This window comes from Dipodomys ordii, unplaced genomic scaffold (genome assembly GCF_000151885.1).
Source record: "Dipodomys ordii isolate 6190 unplaced genomic scaffold, Dord_2.0 Scaffold120, whole genome shotgun sequence".
In the NCBI taxonomy this organism is placed as follows: domain Eukaryota; kingdom Metazoa; phylum Chordata; class Mammalia; order Rodentia; family Heteromyidae; genus Dipodomys; species Dipodomys ordii.
The window spans coordinates 540,225-562,054 of record NW_012267336.1 but is presented as its reverse complement, the minus strand read 5'-3'; the positions used below and the strand labels follow the sequence as shown (position 1 = coordinate 562,054).

Below are 21,830 nucleotides of genomic sequence, written 5' to 3'. Positions count from 1 at the left end.
GAGCCACTGGTGCCCAGCATTTTTTTTTTTTTTTTGTTGGTCATGGGGCTTGAACTCTGGGCCTGGGCGCTGTCCCTCAGCTCTTCAGCTCAAGGCTAGCGCTCTACCAGAGCACTACTTCCAGGGAAAATGAACTGTGTAACTTGTGGGCAGGGATGGGGAGGGGAACTGGAGCAAAGCAAAAGAAGGGATGGTATCTCCCCTACACCCCCCAAAAAATGTCCTGGGGCTGGGAAGGTGGCTCAGTGGTAGAGCGTTTGCCTGGCATGCATGAGGCTCTGGGTTTTTCAGTACCATGTAAGCAGAAAAAGCTGTAAGTGGCGATGTGGTTCAAGTGGTAGAGCACTAGCCTTGAGCTGAAGAGCTGAGGGACAACGCTCAGGCCCAGAGTTCAGGCCCCACGACTGGCAAAAAGAAAAGAAAAAAAAGAAAGAAAAGAAATATCCTCATTACCTGAATCATGAAATGGCAACCTCTCTGTGCAACACCTTAATAATAACACTAACATTACATCTGAAAAAACAAAGAGGAAGGGGAAGGGAGATAAGACTGTACCAGAGGGGATAAACTGGATCAAAGAATATTATGTGCCTGTCTGGAAATATCGTAACGAAAACCCCTTTGTGCAGTCGCTAATACTAATCGTGTTAATTAAAATGACCTGTTTTTGTTGTGCTGTTGGGTGCTAATGAGCAATTGGGTTGGGGGGGTCTGCTGTTTCCCCTGGGGTGGGGAGGGCCCCTCCCTTTCCTCTCAGGATTAGTGGGGAGTCTGTGAGGGCCCTGGCTTGAGCTTAGCCCCCCACCTGAAGGCCATGAGCAGCCGCCCTGCCGCCTGCCTGGAGGTGACAGGAGTTCTATTTTCACCTTTAAGTAAAAATGGTCCTGACACAAACACGGGGGAGGAGGGGGCGGCGTGGGGGGGTCCAGCATTGGACTGGGATGTGGATTTCACTCCAGATCAATCTTTACCTGTTTCTTTGAGATGAGGATCTCCTTTGGGATCCAATGGTTCCAGTGAGTGCTGGGGATTACTATAGACCACTGCAGGTGAAGGAAGCCCAGGGTGGGGTATGAAGGTCGCCCCTCTCACCCAGGTCTCCTTGTTTGCCAGTGCTGCCATTTCCCCACCTTGATCCAACCTTCCAGGATTGGTACTGCCCCGCCCCCAATCCCCTGTCCTGACCCCCGGCCCGCGCGCGTGCTGCCTGTTCTTTATGATTCACATCCCTGAAACATGGTGGAATCATTTCCTGGCCCAAGACAAAATGGCACAGGTGGACCACCCCGCCCCCCACCCCCTGTCCATCGGGCACTACAACTAGATGCACATGTGCTAAGCATCTTTCTGCTTTGACGTCATCCTTCAAGAGGGAAATGCAGCGAAGCTCCTGTTTCTCCCCAAGGACAGCACTGGAGGGGTTGGGAGTTCCAGAAATGGCTCCATTCTCTCCACGTCCTTCAGCAGTGTTCTTTCTTTTCTTTTCTTTTCTTTTTTTTTTTTTTTTGGTCGGTCGTGGGGCTTGAACTCTGGGCTTGGGCGCTGTCCCTCAGCTCTTCAGCTCAAGACCAGCGCTCTACCACTTGAGCTACAGCGCCACTTCTGGTTTTCTGGTGGTTTATTGGAGATAGGAGTCTCACGGTCTTTCCTGCCCTGGCTGGTTTTGAACCACGATCTCAGAACTCAGCCTCCTGAGTAGCTAGGATTACAGGCGTGAGCCACCAGCGCCCGGCAGTGTCTTTTCTTTGGAGCAACACTCTACTCCTGACATTTCTTCACATGGTGGACATAATACAATTCCATACCATGGGCTGACCCCCACCGCCACATTCACATAAACTCTCTCACGCCAACTACCCAACAGATTCCGTTTCCAAACACTGAGCTTCTGAAACAGGCCTTTTCTTCCAGGATTTGCCCGAGCCTGAGGCCCTGGTGTTGAGCTGGGGGGGGGGAGGGCTGTCCCTCCCACCTGACCAGGTTCCCATGCTGTTGGCAGTGTGACGTGTATTTTAAGTGTCAACCACAGGTTCGCCTTAGAGTTTTGATTGTGAACTGAAGGAGATCCAGCCTTTGATTAAATATATGAGAGAGAGAGAGAGAATGAGAGAGGGAAGGAGGGAGGAAAGGAGGGAGGGAGGGGAAGGAGAGAGGCCAGGGTCCGCATTCCTGGGCCAGGACGCTCCGGTCTCATTCCTGCTCTCTGTGACCATCAAAGAGCGCAGTACCTGGATTGTATTATCTTGGCTGCTCGCATAAACACTTTGGGTGAGTTATGCCTTCATGTCAGGCCTCCCGCTTTTATGGAAGGTCGATGCAGGGATCATCTGGTTGAGCAACATTTTGGTATCTTTTGTAAAACCACAGTGGAGAGCATCCTTCATTCTGTCACTCAGTGTCCTTTATACAAGGATCCACACCATAAATTCTGACTTGTGTTTAGTTCCAGGAAGAAATTCTATTTCTGCAGAGAAATTAGTTAGCATGCTTCCTGCTGTAACGCTGGGTCGCCCCTCTTTTTCCTCCACAGCTAGACAAATTTATTGCCTGTGTGTAATTTGCTCAGCTGTGGGGTCCAAAAGCACTTACTCCTTCTACTTTTCTTAAACGGACTTATTTTATTTTATGTTCAAATGTCTCATTGTACTTTTGCAAGAGGGCTGAGTCTGGAGGTCACCTGGGGAAGGACTCATTTGCCCATTGATTTGGCATGTTTACTGTTGGCACTGGTTGCTGGGGATAGAAGGATGAATATGACTGCTTTCAGTGTGGAGAATGGGTGGACGTGAATAATTACAGGACAAGGCTGGCGGGCTCAGCGGTGCACGGGGCTGGGAGGAAGAGCACACTTGGGAACAGACGCCAGGGAAGGTTTTCCGGAGTGGGTCATGCTGAGTTGGTTTTGTGGCTGTCACGGGAAGAAGATGGTAGATGGATGCATACATGTTTCTGAGACTAAAAATTGAACCGAGAGATATTTTTCTTGTTTGTGGCATCGCATCCTGGTGAGAATAGGAATTCTCTGAGGGTAGGCGCTGAATCCATGCCCCGAGTGGACTCCGGGATGCTGGGCAGAGGCCCAGGGCAGGGGGGCAGCTGGGCGGGGCATGGAGCAGCCAGGTGGTCTGGCTTTGCACCCCTAGCCGAGCAAAGCTAGGCAGGTTTACTTACACTGTCTGGGCCTTAGCTACAGGGCAGAGGCAATGCTAGTGTCTGCCTCATGAGGTATTTGGGGGCATTCAAGAACAACAACAAAAACCAGAATGTAGAACCATGCCTGGAATACTGTAAACATTCTCCAGGGACGTTGGCTGACGGCCCCATCTGCCCCGTCTGCAGTCCTACGCTGTTGAGGACAGCCTGGCTGACAGCGCGCCAGCCTCACTGTGGATTCAGCCCAGCACACCACTACTGCCCTCTTAATGCTGCTTCATTATTCCTAAACGGTGCGTGCGCTCAGTCCTCTTCCGAGTCCACCAGTAACTTCTATTTTGTTGATGATGTTCTTTTTGTCAGTTGAAGGGAGACCTGGGTGCTGTCCCTGAGCTCTTTTGCTCAAGGCTAGTGCTCTACCACTTTGAGCCACAACTCTCCTTCTGGTTTTTGAGTGGTTAATTGGAGATAAGAGTCTCATAGGGACTTTTCTGCCCGGGTGGGCTTTGAACTGTGATCCTCAGAGCTCAGCTTCCTGAGTAATTAGGATTACAGGTGTGAGCCACAGGTGCCCAGAGATAATGCTTTTATAAGTGATCATTAATACGTCTCTGTCTCTGTCTCTCATACTCTGTCATACTGGGGCTTGAACTCAGAGCCTGGGCACCACTGTCCCTGAGCGTTTTTTTTTAACGCAAGGCTAGCACTCTACCACTTGAGCCACAGCTCCACTTCTAGCTTTTTGGTGGTTAGAGATAAGAGTCTTACCACCTTTCCTGCCTGGGCTGGCTTTGAGCCACGATGCTCAGATCTCAGCCCCCTGGGGAGCTGTGGGTGCCTGGCAGACGTTTCTCCTAGAGGGTTGTGGCTTCCATGTTGAGGGGTGCACAGGCAGAGCCCAGGGCTTCTCCCACCTCGCTTCTGTCCACATTAGTCTCCCTGTCTACTGGTTTTTCAGGAGGACTAAGGCTCAGAGATTGTTAGGTTTCCTGATAGACTTTGGGCAGGTGGTAAACAGAGTCCCATTTGGGATGTTCATTTAGTCTGGAAAGGGGGAGTGGTTTAAAAAACCTCTTAAGGAGGTGTGCGCACACATATACGTGCGTGCACCCCACCTTCCACACAGCCGGCCTGGTCTTTAAGCCGGGGGGTGGGGTGGTAGGGACAAGTGTTTACAGCTTGTCTCTGCAAACAACAACAAGAATAAGGAGGGTTAGATTTACGTTTGCCTATCTCCTTGGTGTAAATCCTCCCGCCATGGCTGAGTGTGATGCGGCTGTGCGTGGACTTGGGGAGAGATGTACAGAAGTTCGCTCCCACGTAGTACCCCCACTGTGCAGCTATGGTAGGTAAGTACAATCGCACGGGTAATAGTAAAATAGAAGATTCGCTAGCAAGTGGTGGATTTCAAGTATTTGTTACTATGTTTTTAAAATATAATTGTGAGCTTACATAACTTGATTTTCAGCATCAACTGTGTTTAATAACAGCTCCCCGAATTCCTGAAACGTTACCAGTTGGCTCTCACGCTATGGAATGAGTCAGCTCCAGCACCCCTCCATTCCCCCCCATCCCCTGGGGATATCATCCCATCTGTGATCTCTTCCAAATGGTGCCTCTCACACCACAGCTGAAGCTGTGCTCTGCTGGGAGAGGGGGCTGCCTTTATACACACTTCCTTCTCCTCCAGAGTCACGTGCTAATGCCCAATGTATGGACACACGTCTCCTGCTAAGACCTGTCCATCCTCCCCACCGCCTTACACACTCCATCAACACCTCGGTGGAAACCTAAAAACATGCAGGTAAAAGGGGAAATAAAAAAGGAAAGAAAGGGGCTGGGAAGGTGGCTCAGTGGTAGAGTGCTTGCGTTGCCTACATGAGGTCCTGGGTTCGATTCTTCAGCACCACATAAGCAGAAAAAGCTGGAAATGGCACTGTGGCTCAAGTGGTAGAGCACTAGCCTTGAGCTGAAGAGCTGAGGGACAGTGCCCAGGCCCAGAGTTCAGGCCCCAAGACCGACAAAAAAAAAAAAAAAGAAAGCTGGGTGTTGTTGGCTCAGGCCTCTAATCCTAGCTACTCAGGAGGCTGAGATCTGAGGTCTTCAGTTTAAAGCCTGCTGGGGCAGGAAAGTCCACGAGACTTATTTCCAATAAACTACCAGATTGCCAGAAGTGGTGCTGTGGCTCAAGTGGTAGAGCGTTCACCTTGAGCTGAAGAGCTCAGGGACAGTGTCTAGGCCCAGAGTTCAAGCCCTTCAAGTGGTAGAATACCAGCCTTGAGTGCAAAAAGTAAAGGGACAGCACTCAGGCCCTGAGTTCAAGCCTTAGTACAGACACTCAAAAGACAAGGGACAGAGAAAAGAAGAAACAAAGCGGGAGAGGACTGTATGACGAAGATGAAGACCTTAAAAGGGGCCCTGCAAGCCTAGTCACTGCTGTGTCCCCCATCTGAAGGCCAAATGGCAGGACGCCAGGTGACCCATGTGCTGGGTGGACGGTTCGCTTTGCTGGAGTCCCTTGTTCTAGCCCACAGCCCAAACTGGCGCCGGCAGGGTGAGCATGGAGGCAGGAGACGGCTCTGTGAACCATCTGCAATGTTGACAGGTGAGAAGGGACCCCCAGACCCCAGACCACCTCCTAAGGAGTTTGGACGACAACCTGGCAGTTAATCTCAAAATGGCAGCTGGGAGACGTTAACTCTCCCTCTCTAGTTGGGATAGGATGCTTTTTAAAAATGCCCTTAGTTAGACTTCTAGCCCAGATGCTCTGTGTTTGAAGTCTGTTGATCGCTCCAGGCCCAGCTGAGCCCTGCTGGCCCTGCCCCCTGCCAAGGGAGGCCCCTGAGAGACGCCTGGAGGAGCTGAGGCCCCGGGACTGCAAAGGACAACACGCCGGAGATTCCTGAGAGCCTAGGGGGCTGAGAGCCATGCAGATGGCTTTCCAGAGGGACGAGTCCTGCCCAGAAGGTGGGCAGCATTTTCACATCATTGTCTCTAATAAGCCGGCATCATGAGGACTAGAGAGCTGGACAGCAGCCCTCAGGGCGATTCCACGCCCAGTGACCTGCCCAGGGTGAGCACCTGGCAGGCTGCGCTCAACTTGCTCATCTTCCCAACAAAGGCCCTGCTGCCCTCCTGGGACTGGCTCCATGGGTTAGGGTCCCCTTGCTGCAGAGAGGTGCCTGGTAATGGAGGTAATGGTAATGGAGGCCTCTCGGCTCCCAGGCCAGCACGGGGAGCCGGGACATCTGCTTTCATACCATCCTTATTATCACCACAACGGAAGAATCAACCTTGGAAAGAATCTCAGTCACTAGCGTGGAACGGTTCATCCCAGTGATGCGCCTCCTCCCTCCTGCTGCCCTCCCTGACCGTGGGCCATGCCTGGGCCCAGGCTGCCTCAGGGGGGATCCCAGGCTAGCCCCTGGCTGGAGCATAAGTGGTTGGCCCTGGATAGCTGGAGAGGAAGGAAAGTGGGGCTCCCCAGAAACTGCCTCCAGCTACCTTCCTGAAGGCCACACTGTCCTCCCAGGTGGTTCCTTGGGACTGAGGGAGAACTGGGTTCAAGTCCTGCTCGGCACGCACAGGCCACATGACCACAGGCAAGCCACCAAATGCTGCCCACTCAAAGGCCCAGATGAGGAGAACGGGACGCAGGGCGCACGGGCCACGTGCAGAGGCAGGTGGCTCTTCCATTGCCAGTTGGTGAGCAGAGGCTCTAGAAGGCTGAAGGCGGTCCCTGAGTGGCTGAGACACAGTGCTGATGGAGGTTAGGAGTGGGGTAGGACGGGCCCGGAGGAGGAGGACGCGGCTGGAGGGGCAGGAGACCCAGTGCTGGCTGCAGGCGATGTCCGGGTGGGAGAATGAGACCCCAGAGGAGGAGCACACTGACGTCTGCGCAGGGCTGGCCCTGGTCCTGGGCCGCCCCTCCCCACCCGGTCAGCTCGTCCCACTGTGGCCCGGTCCCCGTGGGCTCTGCTGTGTACTCACCCAGAGCAACGTGCTGCTTATGCCGCTGGGTGATTTCTTCCTTCAGACGGCCTGTGAAAGGCAGAGGAAAAGTGCCAGTGAGTTTCCAGCGGACCGGAGGGAGAGCTCCCTTTAGAAGCAGTGGCGAACTGAAAACCAAACCGTTAACGAGGCAGAGAGTAGGAGGGGCGAGAGCGGCCTCAGCCTCCAGGATGGACACCGCCAGACCCCGGGTTGTGGTGGAAGGGGAGGTGACGGAGGGTGTCCCGGCACATCAATGCAAACACCCGTTCACCCTCACCTTCCGCCATCTTGGAGTTCCGGTATCGGTCACTCGGCTAGGATCCTACTCTCTCATAATAGTCTATTATTATTATTATTACTATTATTTAGTCCTGGGGTTTGAACTCAGGATCTGGGCACTGTCCCTGAGCCTCTTTTGGTCAAGGTTAGCACTCTACCACTTGAGCCACAGCTCTACTTCTGGCTTTTTCTGTGTATGTGGTACAGAGGAATCAAACCCAGGGCTTCATGCATGCTAGGCAAGTATTCTACCCCTAAGCCACCTTCTCAGCCCTAATGTTTTATTATTTTAGTGAAGGGAAAGAGAGCATTTAGTCTTTTAATGCCCTAGGGAACCCCCTTTAAATCCACATCTTTCTTTAACTTATACAAAACTATGCTAAGCATACAATATGGTGGGTTTAGCTGACAACCATTTTGACCGTGGATTATTAGGTATGAAACTCAAAGAATTTTAGGTTGTATTCATCAGACTGTAGGATGTAGAGCCAGGGGAGGTGATTGTTCCAAGGTACTCTGCGGTGGTGACATCACAGTTGTCCTGGAAGCTTCCTTTGTAAGAAATGCCAGCAGAAGAATAATTCAGAAGATGGTGACAGGGCTGAAGTCATGCCCTGTGAGGAATAATCTCGGGTGACCTGAGGTATGGAAGAAGGACTTGGAGAAGAAAGGACTTGGAGGAAGGACTGATCCAGAGATGTCTGTATTTGGATATCTGAGGGTTGTCAGGTGAATGGGAGAACTGATTGCTTTTGTCTTACTCCTGTGGGCAGAAATCAAATCAAAAGAAGGCTCAGCTGGGGGCTGGGGAGGTGGCTCAGTGGTAGAGCGCTTGCCTTGCATGCTTGAGACCCGGGGTTCGATTCCTCAGCACCACATAAGCAAAAAGAAAAAAAAAAGCCAGAAGTGGCACTGTGGCTCAAGTGTTAGAGCGCTAGCCTTGAGCTGAAGAGCTGAGGGACAGAGCCCAGGCCCAGAGTTCAGGCCCCACGACCGGACCCAGCTGAGGGGAAAAAACCTCCAACGAACAGCTCCTGACAGGTACTGTTTCAAGGTGGATTAAGTTGTCTCAAGATGGACTAAATGTCTCCACACAGGAGGGGACTCTTTTCCGAGTGCTGGGCGACCATCTGTTGGGCTGTGAGGGAGAAATTCTTGCTCTGGGTAAGATTTGAGTTGCAGTGACCTCCGGGCCACCCTCTGTCTCTTAAGTCTCTAAATCCTACTATTCTGTGCATGAAGCATGGGCCAAACAGCAGCCCTGGGGTTTGTTTACGTCCCTGGGCTGAGCACACTTGTTAACATGTCAGCGCTGTCTGTGCTGCTGGTCGGTCCCATGTGAGCAGGCCCCAGAGGGATTCTGGGTAGGAGTGGGAACTTCCCTGCCCCCTGGCCCACTGCGTTGCTTTCCTCACACACAGCACGTTCTACACCTCCAAAGGCACAGAGGAGCAGGCAATGGGTGGTTGTAGCAGTTCTCGTCATTCACCACAGTTGGTCAGTGTTACACTGGGAAGAATGGCAGAGGTGATTTAGGGTCACTTCCCACCCAGTTTAGGAATCCACTCTCCGGACTGAAAGGCCATGTCTCTTGACTTGTACATAGCCAGGTTGCTCTGTGGATGAAGCTGGGTGTGAGTTACTGCTGGTGCCTGCTTCCTGGTGGTCCAGTCACTGGCTGCCTTGTTTTTAAGCCAGCCAATAGAAAAGGATCTCTCACTGGCACACAGAGAGATCTTCCCCTAGCTGAGAACACCATATTTCCTCTGCTGGACTTGCCCTCTGGGTTAAACATTACCAGTCTTGCACGTGCCCAGGTGACTCACTCCTGTGGCTACTCAAGAGGCTGCAAGCTGAGGATTGTGGTTCGAAGCCAGCCAGAGTAGACTAATCTCCAATTAACTACTCTGTAACTGGAAATGGTGCTATGGCTCAAAGTGGTAGAGTGCCAGCCTTGAGCAAAAGAGTTCAGGGTCAGCACCAGTCCCTGAATTCAAAACACTGACAGTCCTTCAGCAATGGGGCCATTGCCTCTAGGCATGCGATAGTTCAGGGGGAGGCCCTGGGGCACCTGCCTGTGTGCTCCTTATTTATTTTGTGCTGGTCCTGGAACTCAGGGCCTCTTGTACTCACTTGGCCTTTTCTGTTCAAGGCCTGGCGCTCTACTACTTGAGCCATATCTCCACTTCCAGCTTTTCACCGATTAATTGGAGATAAAAGTCTCAACAGTTTTCTGCTTGGCTGGCTTATCCCCATTTGTCAGCCTCCTGAGTAGTTGGATTACGAGTGTGAACCGCTGGTGCCCAGTTGCTGAACTGAGTTTTTAAAAAATGCGTGCGCGCGCACATGCACACACACACACACACACACCCCTCAAATGTAACAAATACGGCACACCATTATAGAAATGTCTCTCCCTCTGGGAGCAGGTCATCTAGAATTTTCTCGTCTTGACAGACTAGAGAGCCAGTCAGTGACGCTTTGGGGCCCTGCCTGTTCTTTGGCGGTGCTGTGTACCTCACGAGTGCCTGGGAGCCAGCTTGGCTGGGGACTAGCTCCTGTGGGACAGGCAGCAGATCCTGTCCTCGCTGGACAGTGACTTTGCTGACCACATGCCTCCTGGATAGCATGCGCCCAGTCTCACCCTGGCCATTGGAAGTAGCCAGCAGTGTCCACAGCCTAGCTTTCTCTGTGCTAATTAGAAAGACTCTTTCCCCCCCCCCAAAGCCCAGGAAGCTTATTGGGTACAAGAGGGTGCAGGATTCTCCATGGCCCTCCGCCTGACTGAGAATTCTACCAACTCCGTACGTACAAAAACCGATGCTCAGAATAACGAGACATTCCTACAGGACAAGGGATGGGTCTTTCTAATGTTACCTGCTGACGAAAGTCGTTGTGAAGTGTAGTTAGTGATGCTCAATTTTGGCGAACCCACTAGTGTCTCCCACCATCTGGTAATCTTTTGAGATAGCCTAAATACGTTTCTACAAATAGCAGGACTGCCTTTGCCAGCAGAGCCATTCTTCACGTGAAGATAAGTCACCGCTGCAATCTGCCGGATCTTGCGGCTCCCCAGGTTTTGGCAAAGGAAGGAGCTGCCCGGTGGGTATGAGGTGAGGGGGTGTTGCTCACAGAATCTACCCAGCAGGCAGCCTGCTGTCATGACCACAGTGATAAGTGTGCTGGTTTTGGCTTGGGTTCTTGGCCACATCCCCATCTGGAGGTATGGAAAAGAGATGAAACAGAAACAGAGACCGCCCAGCCTGAGGCAGGGGACAGACTGGGAGGGAAGCAGGGAATCCAAATTAGGGGTTAACCTGAAAGGGGGCGGGGGAGTGGGAAGAGAAGGGCTCTTCCTACAGGAGATTGTGGGTAATTAGTAATTTTTCCTCTAGTAACTTAGGGCAGCACCTGGCACAATTATAGGCTGCACATCACAACGCTCCCCCCTTTATAGTTTGTCACCACACCACTACCACCACCACCACCACCACCATCATCATCATCATCATCATCATCATCTTATTATTATTATTATTATTTGTGGTTTGTGCTAGTATTCATGATGGAATTCAGGGCCTGGTCACTGTCTATTAGCTTCTTTTGCTCAATTCTAGTGCTCTACTATGTGAGCCACAGCTCTACTTCAGCTTTTTGGTGGTTAATTGGAGATAAGAGTCTCATGGACTTTCCTGCTTGGCCTGACCTTTTTTTCTTTTCTCAGTCCTGGGGCTTGAACTCAGGGCCTGGGCACTATCTCTGAGCTTCTTTTGCTCAAGGCAAACACTCTACCACCTAAGCCACAGCACCACTTCCAGCTTTTTCTGTTTATGTGTTACTGAGGAATTGAACCCAGGGCTTTGTGCATGTTAGGCAGGCACTCTGCCACTAAGCCACCTTCCCAGTCCTTGGGCTGGCTTTGAACCGCATTCCTACTAAGTAAGCTCGGATTAAAGGTGTGAGCCATCAGCATCTGGCTCAATACTTGGAATCAGGCTTTTGTGCTTGCCTGGCTGGCTTGCTGAGCAGGTGCTCCACCACCTGAACCATGCCTCTAGCCCAGTTCATTACTGGATGGACTGGGTAGCAGGAGGGGCAGAGAGGGAGCTCCAGAGGAGACTCGAAGCCTTGAGAACAACCTTGACCAGGCGTGTGGGAGTCGTGAACCGTCTAGGGCATGCTTTCTCTGTTACCGTGCACGTCCCAGGAAAAGCCTTACCCACATGGGGATGCAAACCTGGAATTTGGATGTCTCTGCTCAGCTTATACCCCATGCTTGGTTTTGCACGCTTGCTCGATCGCTTGAGGTCACTCACAATGTGTGAGGACTGCCTGGCCAGCCCAGAGGAGAGCCGCTCGCGGGCGATTCCCTCGCACGCCGCGGCAGGCTGTCCCCGGGGCTGGTAGAGTACGGTGCCATATCACAGATGCGTATGCCACTACCCAGTCATACGCACGGATCGCTCGATTACTGGATACCGAGCGCTATGTTTCATACGCAACCTAGTAGGAAACCCATTCTAGCCTAAGAGTGTTAGGATAGCACAGGCATCAGTGACTACGCGGCAGACAGTATGCTGTAGCTCAAAAGGCTGAACCCTGCCCTCCTCCATCACATCACGCCTGGTTGTTAAGTTTATTGTTCGTTACTATAATGGAGCACCAGAGGCAGGCTAACTCTAGCAGGAAAAGGGGGTTGAATGTAGCCCATGGTTTTTGAAAGCTGAACATCCAAATGCGATGGCATGGGTTCTGGAGAGGTCACTGCTTTGGTTCAGTCACCTCATGGCAAATGACAATGGCGGGAGAGTGGGAAGAAAAACTATCACCCTGCCCATCGGGGTGCGATCCCCACATGATCCCGCAGCGCATTTGGTCCCATATCCAATCCACAGTGGCGCTTTACTTCCTAGGAGCTGTGCCTGAGCTCGGCAGTTTGATTTGGTGGTTACTGGGGTTTGACCTCAGGGCCTCAGGCTTGCTAGGCAGGTACTCTATCACTTTAATCATGGCCCCAGGGCTGAGATGAAGCAAACCCCTTTATTATTTTTATTGTACTAGAAAATAAATGACAAATCTTGAGGTAGCTGGAGTTGAGTTCAAATCCCAACTCTGGTACTTCTTAGCTGGATTAGGCTGCTTAATGACAGCACGATGTTTTAATGTCATGGTTGGAGGATGGGAATAAGAAATATGAGGGGCTGGGAAGGTGGCTCAGTGGTAGAGCGCTTGCCTTGCATGCATGAGACCCTGGGTTTGATTCCTCAGCACCACATCGGCAGAAAAAGCTGGAAGTGGTATTGTGGCTCAAGTGGTAGAGTGCTAGCCTTGAGCTGAAGAGCTCAGGGACAGTGCCCAGGTCCAGAGTTCAGACCCCACAACTGCCCCCCGCCAATGCTCAGGAGCAATGTCCACATGTGCGTGCATGATACACCCCCCCCCTGCCACTCCCTAACCCACATACACATGGACATCTCTACTAGAGGTGAGACTGAAGGAGAACAGTGAAGGCAGGGATGAGGAGGGCTGGCTGACGTCCCTGTTGAACAGGGCTGTCAGGACATGGGTGCAGGAAGGTTAGGTGGATACTCAGGTGCGACAGTGTCTGGCAGGCAGGTGTGGGATGGGGGAGATTGGGTTGTGTTCACACTACACTCTGGGTGGGGGTGGGGGGTGCCTAGGTAATCCCCAGGGGCTCTGAACCCAGGTAAGAATCCAGTCTTCTGTTCAGCCCGACCAAGACAGCATCCCAGGAAACTCAAAAAGCAGTAGAAGGTGGCTGTGGGGAGAATATATGGACAGCGGGTTCCTCCCGAGGTCTCTGTGAAATGTTTTAGCGGATCAGAATCCACGGCGTCGATTCAACCGTGTCGCAGGAAGCCAGTTTCTTTGTACTAACACAGAAGGTCTGTGATAATCAAAAGGTTAGAGCCCTAAGGCTGTTCATAAAAGTGATGGACCTGGAATAAATTAGGTGTGTAATCCTTAGATGAATTTCTAACCCATGGAGGTGGGTAAATCCTTTAATGCCTTAAAAATAAGATGATTCATCGCCCCCTTGCTAATATATATTTCATTATCTGAAAAATCTGTTTGGGGCCAGAACCGTCGCTTCTCACCATAGCCGTGGTGGTTACAATAAAGAGGAATATCAGAAGACATTGCTTAGATCACAGAGGCCTATTTCTGAAGTAAGGCAGAAATGCAAAATAGTGAATTGGGCCCAGGTCTTGATCTTGCAAGGCTTCCAGGTTTCAGAAGCAGGAAGGTAACTCAGGGTGCACGGTGCAAAATGGGGGCCTGGCTTAGCTCAGGGCCTCAGCTGTGAAGGGGTGGGGCCTGTCCTCACTGCTGCTTGGGGATCTGGTCCTGCTCCCTGCCAGCCCCAGGAGGGCGGGTATACACCCACCTCCCAGCAAACTGGCCATACAGTGAGACTGCTCTGTCCCCAGTCCGGCTGTGGAGAGGGAGGCCCTCCACAATGTCTTTGTGACAGCTCACGCTGGGTTGGGGGCCTAGCGGGACTGTCAGCCAGACAGGAATGAGCACAAAAGATAAATCAAGTTAGAGAAATAAAAGTGTGTCAAGTAAAAATGGGCCTGCCCACCAACGGGCCAAAACATAGGAATAAATCTAGTGCTACAAAAGAGAGCAAAATCAATAGCTGAAACATGAGTGAGTTACAGGCGAAGGTAATTTTCTGGACAGGCAGATAGAGACATTTATTGATGTAGAAGCACAGACAACTGGGTTAATCTTATGCTTGGTCCTGGTTAGTCTGGTTGCAACCTCCTGAAGGCACGCATGGGTGTGTGTGCCTGTATACATATATCCATATATATGTGTATTATACACAGATGTATGAATGTATGCACGCATATAATGTGTACATATAAAGTTTTGAGACGAAGCGCTGGTAAACAAGATATGAATAAGATATCTAAGTAGAAGTATTTAACTACTGACTATGAGAAAGTGCATAATAGTAAGAAGATATAGCTAATAAAACCATATGTAATAATAATAACAACAAGCTATAGTTAATCCTAACAGGATGGCGATGAAGGGGAAGGGTGTGAGAAATGGAGGGGAGTTAAAACAAGCGGTGACCTTGGATGGGGTTGGGAAGAGGAATATGTGTTGAGTAACTACAGATCTTGTTATATTTACTTTTTTTTTTAAACTCTGGGAGAATAAGAATATGTTCTCTGGCAGCCAAAGCAATACAAGATCAGAAAAAAGGCAGGGGATGAGTGTTATAGGGAGAGGATGCCAGATTTTGATAATTCAGTGGAAGGAAAGAGAAGAGGAAAAAGGGAGCAAAGAAATAGAGGATAAAGGGTAAAGACAACCCCAAGTTTTGTCAACCAGACACTGGCCGGAGCCTTCTGTCTGTGTTGTGTGCGCATCTTTGTGAGCCTCTGAGCACAGAGCTCCGTGGGGAGAGATCTGCAAAGCTGTCCTGGGAGGTGACAGACTGCAAGCGTGGAGGATGGATCCAAGTGAAGGCCACGCACGGGAAAGAAAGGAGGTTTGCTCTAATAAGCTTGTATGACTTAAGGTTTATATGAAAGTGGATTTGTAGATATGCACAAGAAGAAGTTAAAATTTTAAAGCTCACTGCCACTCTTCAAGAGGAAACTGAGATGTCCAAGCAGAATGGCGCCTGGTCGCCGGCCCACCACTCATGGGTGAGATGTTACCATCACTCGTGTTGGACGGGGACAGTCCAAAGCCAAGTCTTGGTGTCAGGCTCAGCTTTGCTCTCAGGTGGGTGTGGGGAGGTTCTGGGAAGCCTTTGGCTCTTGCTGGTTTCCAGAAGAGTCCAACCGAGAAGAAGAAAATGGGGAGACCAGGAGCGCTGTGCATGCTGGGCAAAAGTTTTTAATCCTTTTCATTCCAAAATGACATCTCAGTTTCCCAGAAGTCATGGCTCTTCTTCCATTCAGTATGCTAAGCCTCATCTTTGATAACATAATTATGCCATGCAGAGAGAATAACTCAGCTCATTCTAAAAAAAAAAAATCATCAATACTTTTAAGAAAAAAAATGTCATTGGAAGCTGACAGTTTGCTCCCATGGGATTTTGCAAGAGCTCCTGGTCCCTTTGGCCCTGTTGCTTTGGGGAGGGCGTACCCCACTTGCCTGATAATTGACGAGCACCTCAGCTCAGGATGGAAACACCAGGTAGCGGTCTGGGTTTCCGAGACAGCTGCTTCCTTACCATCAGGACAGTATGTGACAATCACATTTTGAGGAATGCTCTCATTTATAAAAAAATGACCAAATTATATCAGGTCTAGGAGACTCAATTTCTTTTCCAACAGGATATTCATTCCGACTACTGGAGTAATCATAATAATCACACAAGATTAGCACGTTCCAGCGGAAGCTTAGGCGTTTTGGCTATTGTATATGGTTAATTAAGCTAAGGAGCTTATTGATAGCACCATTCCGGTACGTGATAATATTCTATAAACATATTCCGAGAAGGAAGCAAATAAGCCCGTCTGCGTAAAGCTCAAACAAATGTATAGAAAGAAGCAGGTAAGCGTTAAGGAAAAAGAAAAATTCAGCTCGGCCAACAGCATGAATTGTTAAATCCTAAATATCTCAGGGAGCTCAGGGCCGGAGATGGTGTTGGCGTCCACTCAAAAGACGGTTACGAGATGCTTCAAAGTTCTTATCTCAGCAAAAGAAAGGGATGCAGCCAGCTTCCACCATCTGCCCTGGAGGAGTAGCTGGAGATCTCAATCGTGTTCTTTGAAGACGGGGCTGGGCTTGCCGGGGATGCTGTCCGGGCCCAGGGCAGGGCCTGTGCAGCCAGTGGCCTCTGACTTTCATTTGTGCATCTCCAGATGTAGTGCAGGGTGTGCTCCCGAGCAGCCTGGGGGCACTGGAGGTTCATCTGCTCCAGATGGGGGCAGGGATGTCCCGCCTCTTCCAACGGCCCCCCCTCCCACTTACTCTGGAGGCCATTTTGCAGAGATACTCCACCAACAGTGAAGGCAGAGTGGCGGGGCTCACTGAGGGTATAAAGTCAATCCTAAGTACTATGATGTTTGAATTTGTACACACACACACACACACACACACACACACACACACACACGTATATACAGTTAAAAAAACTTGGATTAAAACTTGAAAACAGGGCTGGGAAGGTGGCTCAGTGGTAGAGCGCTTGCCTTGCATGCCTGAGGCCCTGGGTTCGATTCCTCAGCACCACATAAGCAGAAAAAGCCAGAAGTGTGGCGCTGTGGCTCAAGTGGTAGAGCACTCGCCTTGAGCTAAAGAGCTGAGGGACAGCGCCCAGGCCCAGAGTTCAGGTCCCTGACTGACAAAACAACAACAACAACAACAACAAAAACAAAAAAAAAAGCAAAACTTGAAAACAGCCAATTTGATATTGATCTTTGATACATTTAATAATTTCTTTTACTCTAAGCTAAAATTTATTTTATTCACTTATGTATTTTTGGCCAGTCTGGGGGCTTGACCTCAGGGCCTGGCACTGTCCCTAAATATTTTTGTTGGCGCTCTACCACTTGAGCCACAGATCCATTTCTGGCCTTTTTGCTTTAAGTGGACATTCCTGTGCTAGCTGGCTTCAAACAGGAATCCTCACATCTCCTGCTAAGTAGCTAGGATGATAGGTGTGAGACACTAGTGCCTGACTATTGGTTTGTGTGTGTGTGTGTGTGTGTGTGTGTGTGTGTGTGTGTGTATGTGTGTGCCAGTCTTGGGGCTTGAACTGAAGGCCTAGGCACTGCTCCTGAGCTTTTTTGCTGAAGGTTTGTACCCTATCACTTGAGCCACAACTCCACTTCTGGCTGTGTGTGTATGTGTGTGTGTGTGTGTGTGTGTGTGTGTGTGTGTGTGAATACTTAGAGATAAGAGTCTTATGGATGCTTCTCTCCAGGATGGCTTTGAATCACAATCCTCAGATCTCAAATCTCCTGAGGAGCTAGGATTACAGGCATGAGCTACCAGTACTTGGCTATTCTTTTTTTTTTTTGTTGGTTGTGGGGCTTGAACTCTGGGCTTGCGTGCTGTCCTTGCACTCTTTAGCTCAAGGCAAGCGCTCTACTGCTTGAGCCATAGCACCACTTCCAGTTTTCTAGTGGTTTATTGGAGATAAATGTCTAACGGACTTTCCTTCCTGGGCTGGCTTTGAACCACGATGCTCAGATCTCAGCCTCCTGAGTAGCTAGGATTATAGGTGTGAGCCACCAGTGCCCAGCTTGGCTATTCATTTTTAAAATCAGTTAGTGCTTTAAAAAAGTCAGTGTGTGTGTGGTGGTGGGGGCTGGGAAGGTGGCTCAGTGGTAGAGTGCTTGCTTTGCATGCATGAGTCCCTGGGTTCAATTCTTCAGCACCACATAAGCAGAAAAAGCCAGAAGTGGTGCTATAGCTGAAGTGGTAGAGCACTAGCCTTGAGCTGAAGAGCTGAGGGACAGTGCCTAGAGTTCAGGCCCCATGATGTCAGTAGGGGGAAACACACCCCACTCAGAATCAACGCCTGTCAAACTTCCACCCAACCTGTGGAAGAACCGCATTGCCCAGAGCCAGCCTGGTGCCTTGGGAACTGTTCTTCATCTGAAGAGGCTGGACAGCAGGAGAAACAGGAGGCTGCAAACGCCAGACAAAATCGAATGGGAAACACGTGCAGCTTCCAGGTTCAAAGGTCATGTTTTAAAATGTGCTGCCTATACAGGTGCTTCTCTCTGGAGCAATGGGCCAGGCCTCCTGTTGGATCCGTGCCGTCTCCTGCGGTCACGTGGGGCTGCCTGTATCACTGAAACTCAGGAGAACCACTCAAGGGAACCAGAAGATGCTGAGCCTCAAGGGGAGGAGCCTGGGAAGACACAGGAGTCTCAGTGGAGGGTGGCTGGTCCTGAGATGGTTGAACAGCATTGAAGACTCAGCAGCAGGAAGAGCAGGAAAAGACTTCACAGGGGATTTGGGGCCTTTAGCGGCAGAAAGGACATAGGGTTTGGGCCACAGGTGGACTGGCATCAGCCCAGGAACGTACTACCCATGACTTGGGTTAATTAACCCATTCAAGCCTCAGTTTCTTCATGAAGGCAGGATAACAACATCAACTTTGGCAGCAAGAACAATGAAGCAGGGGAGGGTGTCACCGGATAAATGTCTAACGGACTTTCCTTCCTGGGCTGGCTTTGAACCATGATGCTCAGATCTCAGCCTCCTGAGTAGCTAGGATTATAGGTGTGAGCCACCAGTGCCCAGCTGTCACCGGAGGCTGCTGGAAGCAAGTTTCTGAGGTCCTGATTATCTTGCATTCTCTTTGATGGCAACATCTCTCAGGCTTAAATTAACAACCTATCCGGGGCCCTGAGGACTTTACCGCCATGCCTCTCTTCCCAAGGGAGGGCCCAGGCCTATGGGCTATGGCAGCCACCTTTGTGATGGCCCAAGCCAGGGCTCCACGAAGCAGAGCCGTGGTCCTTTGGCAGTCACTGACTCTGCTTCCAACATTTAATGGATGCAGTTTATCTCTACTAGATCTCCTGCCTCCAGTTCAGTCTTGCTTTCATTAGTAACGGGGTCCTTCATATTCCTTTATCGTCAAATGTGATTTATTTCTGTAATTGGAAGTAAATGACTTTTTAATAAGCTCACTTGAAATGCCGGTGGTAATGGCCCTGTTTTCAGAGCCTGTGATGATGACTACCTTCTTTGTGCTATTTTCATTTAGGAAACAGTACAAGAACTCGTTCCCCCTTCTGTTTCTTCTGTGGCTAAATATTTTCAAAGAGGAGTGAGGAAGGGGCGAAGTGGAGATGGACTTGCCTGCCATCTTGGCAGGTGTCTTGCAGAAGTGACCTTGTCTTCTCTCCCTGAATGTGAATTCTGCCTACATGAAACTCTAGTTCACATGGCTCTACTCACAGCTTTGTGTCCCAGTGGGTCTCAGCTGGGAATCTGGGGAAGGTGAAGATGCCAGACACTAGAGCTAGAATGAGGAGGTAAAGCAGAGACAGACCGGAAGACATACTTCTGCAGCACAACTTTGGAGAGATGGAGGAAGTCTGGAGGGAGACGTGCATACACATTGTCACCCATGGGGACAGGAAAGGGCTGGAAACAGAGCCATGTGCAAGGAAGGAGGTACAGGCTTTGTCCTGTGTCTCTTTAAGGGATGGCATCAGAAGCAAGAGAAGGCTCAGAGAGAAGAAAACCAGACACGAAGAAGCGATCACCACAAAGATAACAGTAATTTATAAGCTTTGTGTTGAACTTCAGGGGGGAGAGGTCCTGAAAAAATTTCCATGTCTGTAGTTAGTAAGCTGAAAAAGCAGCCTACAGAATGGGGCTCTTTGCCAGCTATCCCTCAGACAGTGGCCTATTACCCAGAACATACAAAGAACTCAAGGAACTAAACTCCTGAACAATCGACAATGCAATTAATAAATGGGCAAATGGGCTAAATAGAGACTTCTCAGAAGTAAAAATGGCCAGTAGTCACCTGAAGAAATCCTCAACATCTCTGTCCATAAAGGAAATGCAAACCAAAACAACAGAGCTTCCATCAGTAAGAATGGCCATCATCAAGAATACAAATAAGAACAGACGCTGGTGAGGATAGGGGGAGGGGGGAAGGAACTCTATTACACTGTTGATGGGGTTGTAAACTGGTACAACCACTGTGGAAGGGTGGAGCTTCCTCAAAAAACCTAAACATAGAACTTCCCTAGGATCCAGTGATACCACTCTTGGGCATTTATCCAGAGATTACAACTCAGGATACAGCAAAGCCACAAGTATAACCATGTTCATTGCTGTACTATTTACCACAGCCAAGGAATGGAAACAGCCCAGATACCCCTCAATGGATTAATGATTCAAGAAAATGTATATATACACAATGGAATTTTACTCATCCAATAAAAAGAATGATAGTACATCATTTGCAAAGATATGGATCGACCTGGAGAAAATTATGTTAGCGAAGTAAAATCAGATTCAGAGAGACAAAGGATGAATGTTTTCTCTCCTATGTGGAAGTTAGATCCACATTTTATTTTCTGTAGGTCATGAGGCTGGAACTCAGGGCCTAGGCGCGGACTCTGAGCTCTCTTTTTGTTCAAGACCTTCACGTTACCACTTAGAACCACAGCACTATTTCTGGTTTTTGAGTGGTTAATGGGAGATAAGAGTCTCACAGACTTTCCTGCTTGAGCTGGCTTCAAACCACAATACTCAGGGCTGGGAAGGTGGTTTAGTGGTAGAGCGCTTGCCTTGCATGCATTGAGGCCCTGAGTTCGATTTCTCAGCACCACATAAGCCGAAAAAAAAGCCAGAAGTGGCGCTGTGGCTCAAATGGTAGAGCACTCGCCTTGAGCTGAAGAGCTGAGGGACAGTGCCCAGGCCCAGAGTTCAAGCCCCATGACTGTCCCCCCCAAAACCTCCCCAAAACCCCAACAATCCGCAGATCTCCTGAGTAGCTAGGATTACAGACGTGAGGCACTAGTGCCTGGCTTGATGTAATTTATAAATATGCAAGTAAATACATACAGGGTCACAAGCACATGTACACAGAAATAGTAACCAAAATATGGATGGTATAGGAAGGGGAAAATGCAAATGATGGAACTCCTTAGAACAACAAACTCACAGTCTAACAAAAATGAGTATCAGGAAGCTGATGGGTGGGTAGCGAGGAGAAGCCAGGGGGAGGAATGAAGAGAGGAAGGGGTTAAATATTCAACATCTATCCTACGAAACTAGGAAAATAGAGGGGCTGAGCCGGGCTGGGAGGGATGGGGAGAACTATGGAAGGCGTGAGTGGACTCATAAACCCATACGCTGAATTGAAACCCCTTTCTACAACTATTTAAAGAGAATGAAAACAACAAATCAACAATGTGTTAAATATTACGATCTTTTCCTATTTTTGGGTAGCCTCATGGGTTCTGGACAAGCGTGCTTCCATGGAGCCAACCTTTTCTGTCCTGCCAGTGCAGGTCCCGGGTCTACTGTGCCCAGCAGATGGCAGCCCCTGCCACCACAGAAGGGGACGAGGAGCTAGCTAACTCCAGAGTGCTCAGAGGCAGCGTGGAGAGATCTCTGAGCCTGAACTGATTTCCAGCAGTGAAGCCAGCGGGGATCTGTGGCCATGAGAGTTTGGGAATGGAGAGGAAGGGCAACGCTGCCTGGTTGGGTTGTCACAGGCTGGGGACATGTGGGGCTCATTGGGAGAAGTTTCCTATATAAAACGCTGTCGCCCCTCCAGGAACAAGGATGGGGTGGCTTCTATGGGCGAGCGAGGGGCGAGAAGGCCGGGCCGGGACAAACTGGAAAGGGGGTGACATTCTTTCCAATGCAGATGGGCTGATTAGATTCCGAATGGACGCCAATCCCAACTCTCAAACTGCTGA

General features: G+C 50.0%; 1 protein-coding gene across 1 annotated transcript in view; it reads right to left on the bottom strand.

Moving 5' to 3' along the window:
- Kif6 (kinesin family member 6) overlaps positions 1 to 21,830 on the bottom strand; it is a 240,101-nt gene that overhangs the window by 12,604 nt on the left and 205,667 nt on the right. Inside the window, exon 16 of the mRNA XM_013029563.1 lies at positions 7,144 to 7,194. Within this exon, the coding sequence (XP_012885017.1) occupies positions 7,144 to 7,194 (51 nt within the window). The remainder of the gene's footprint in view (positions 1 to 7,143; positions 7,195 to 21,830) is intronic.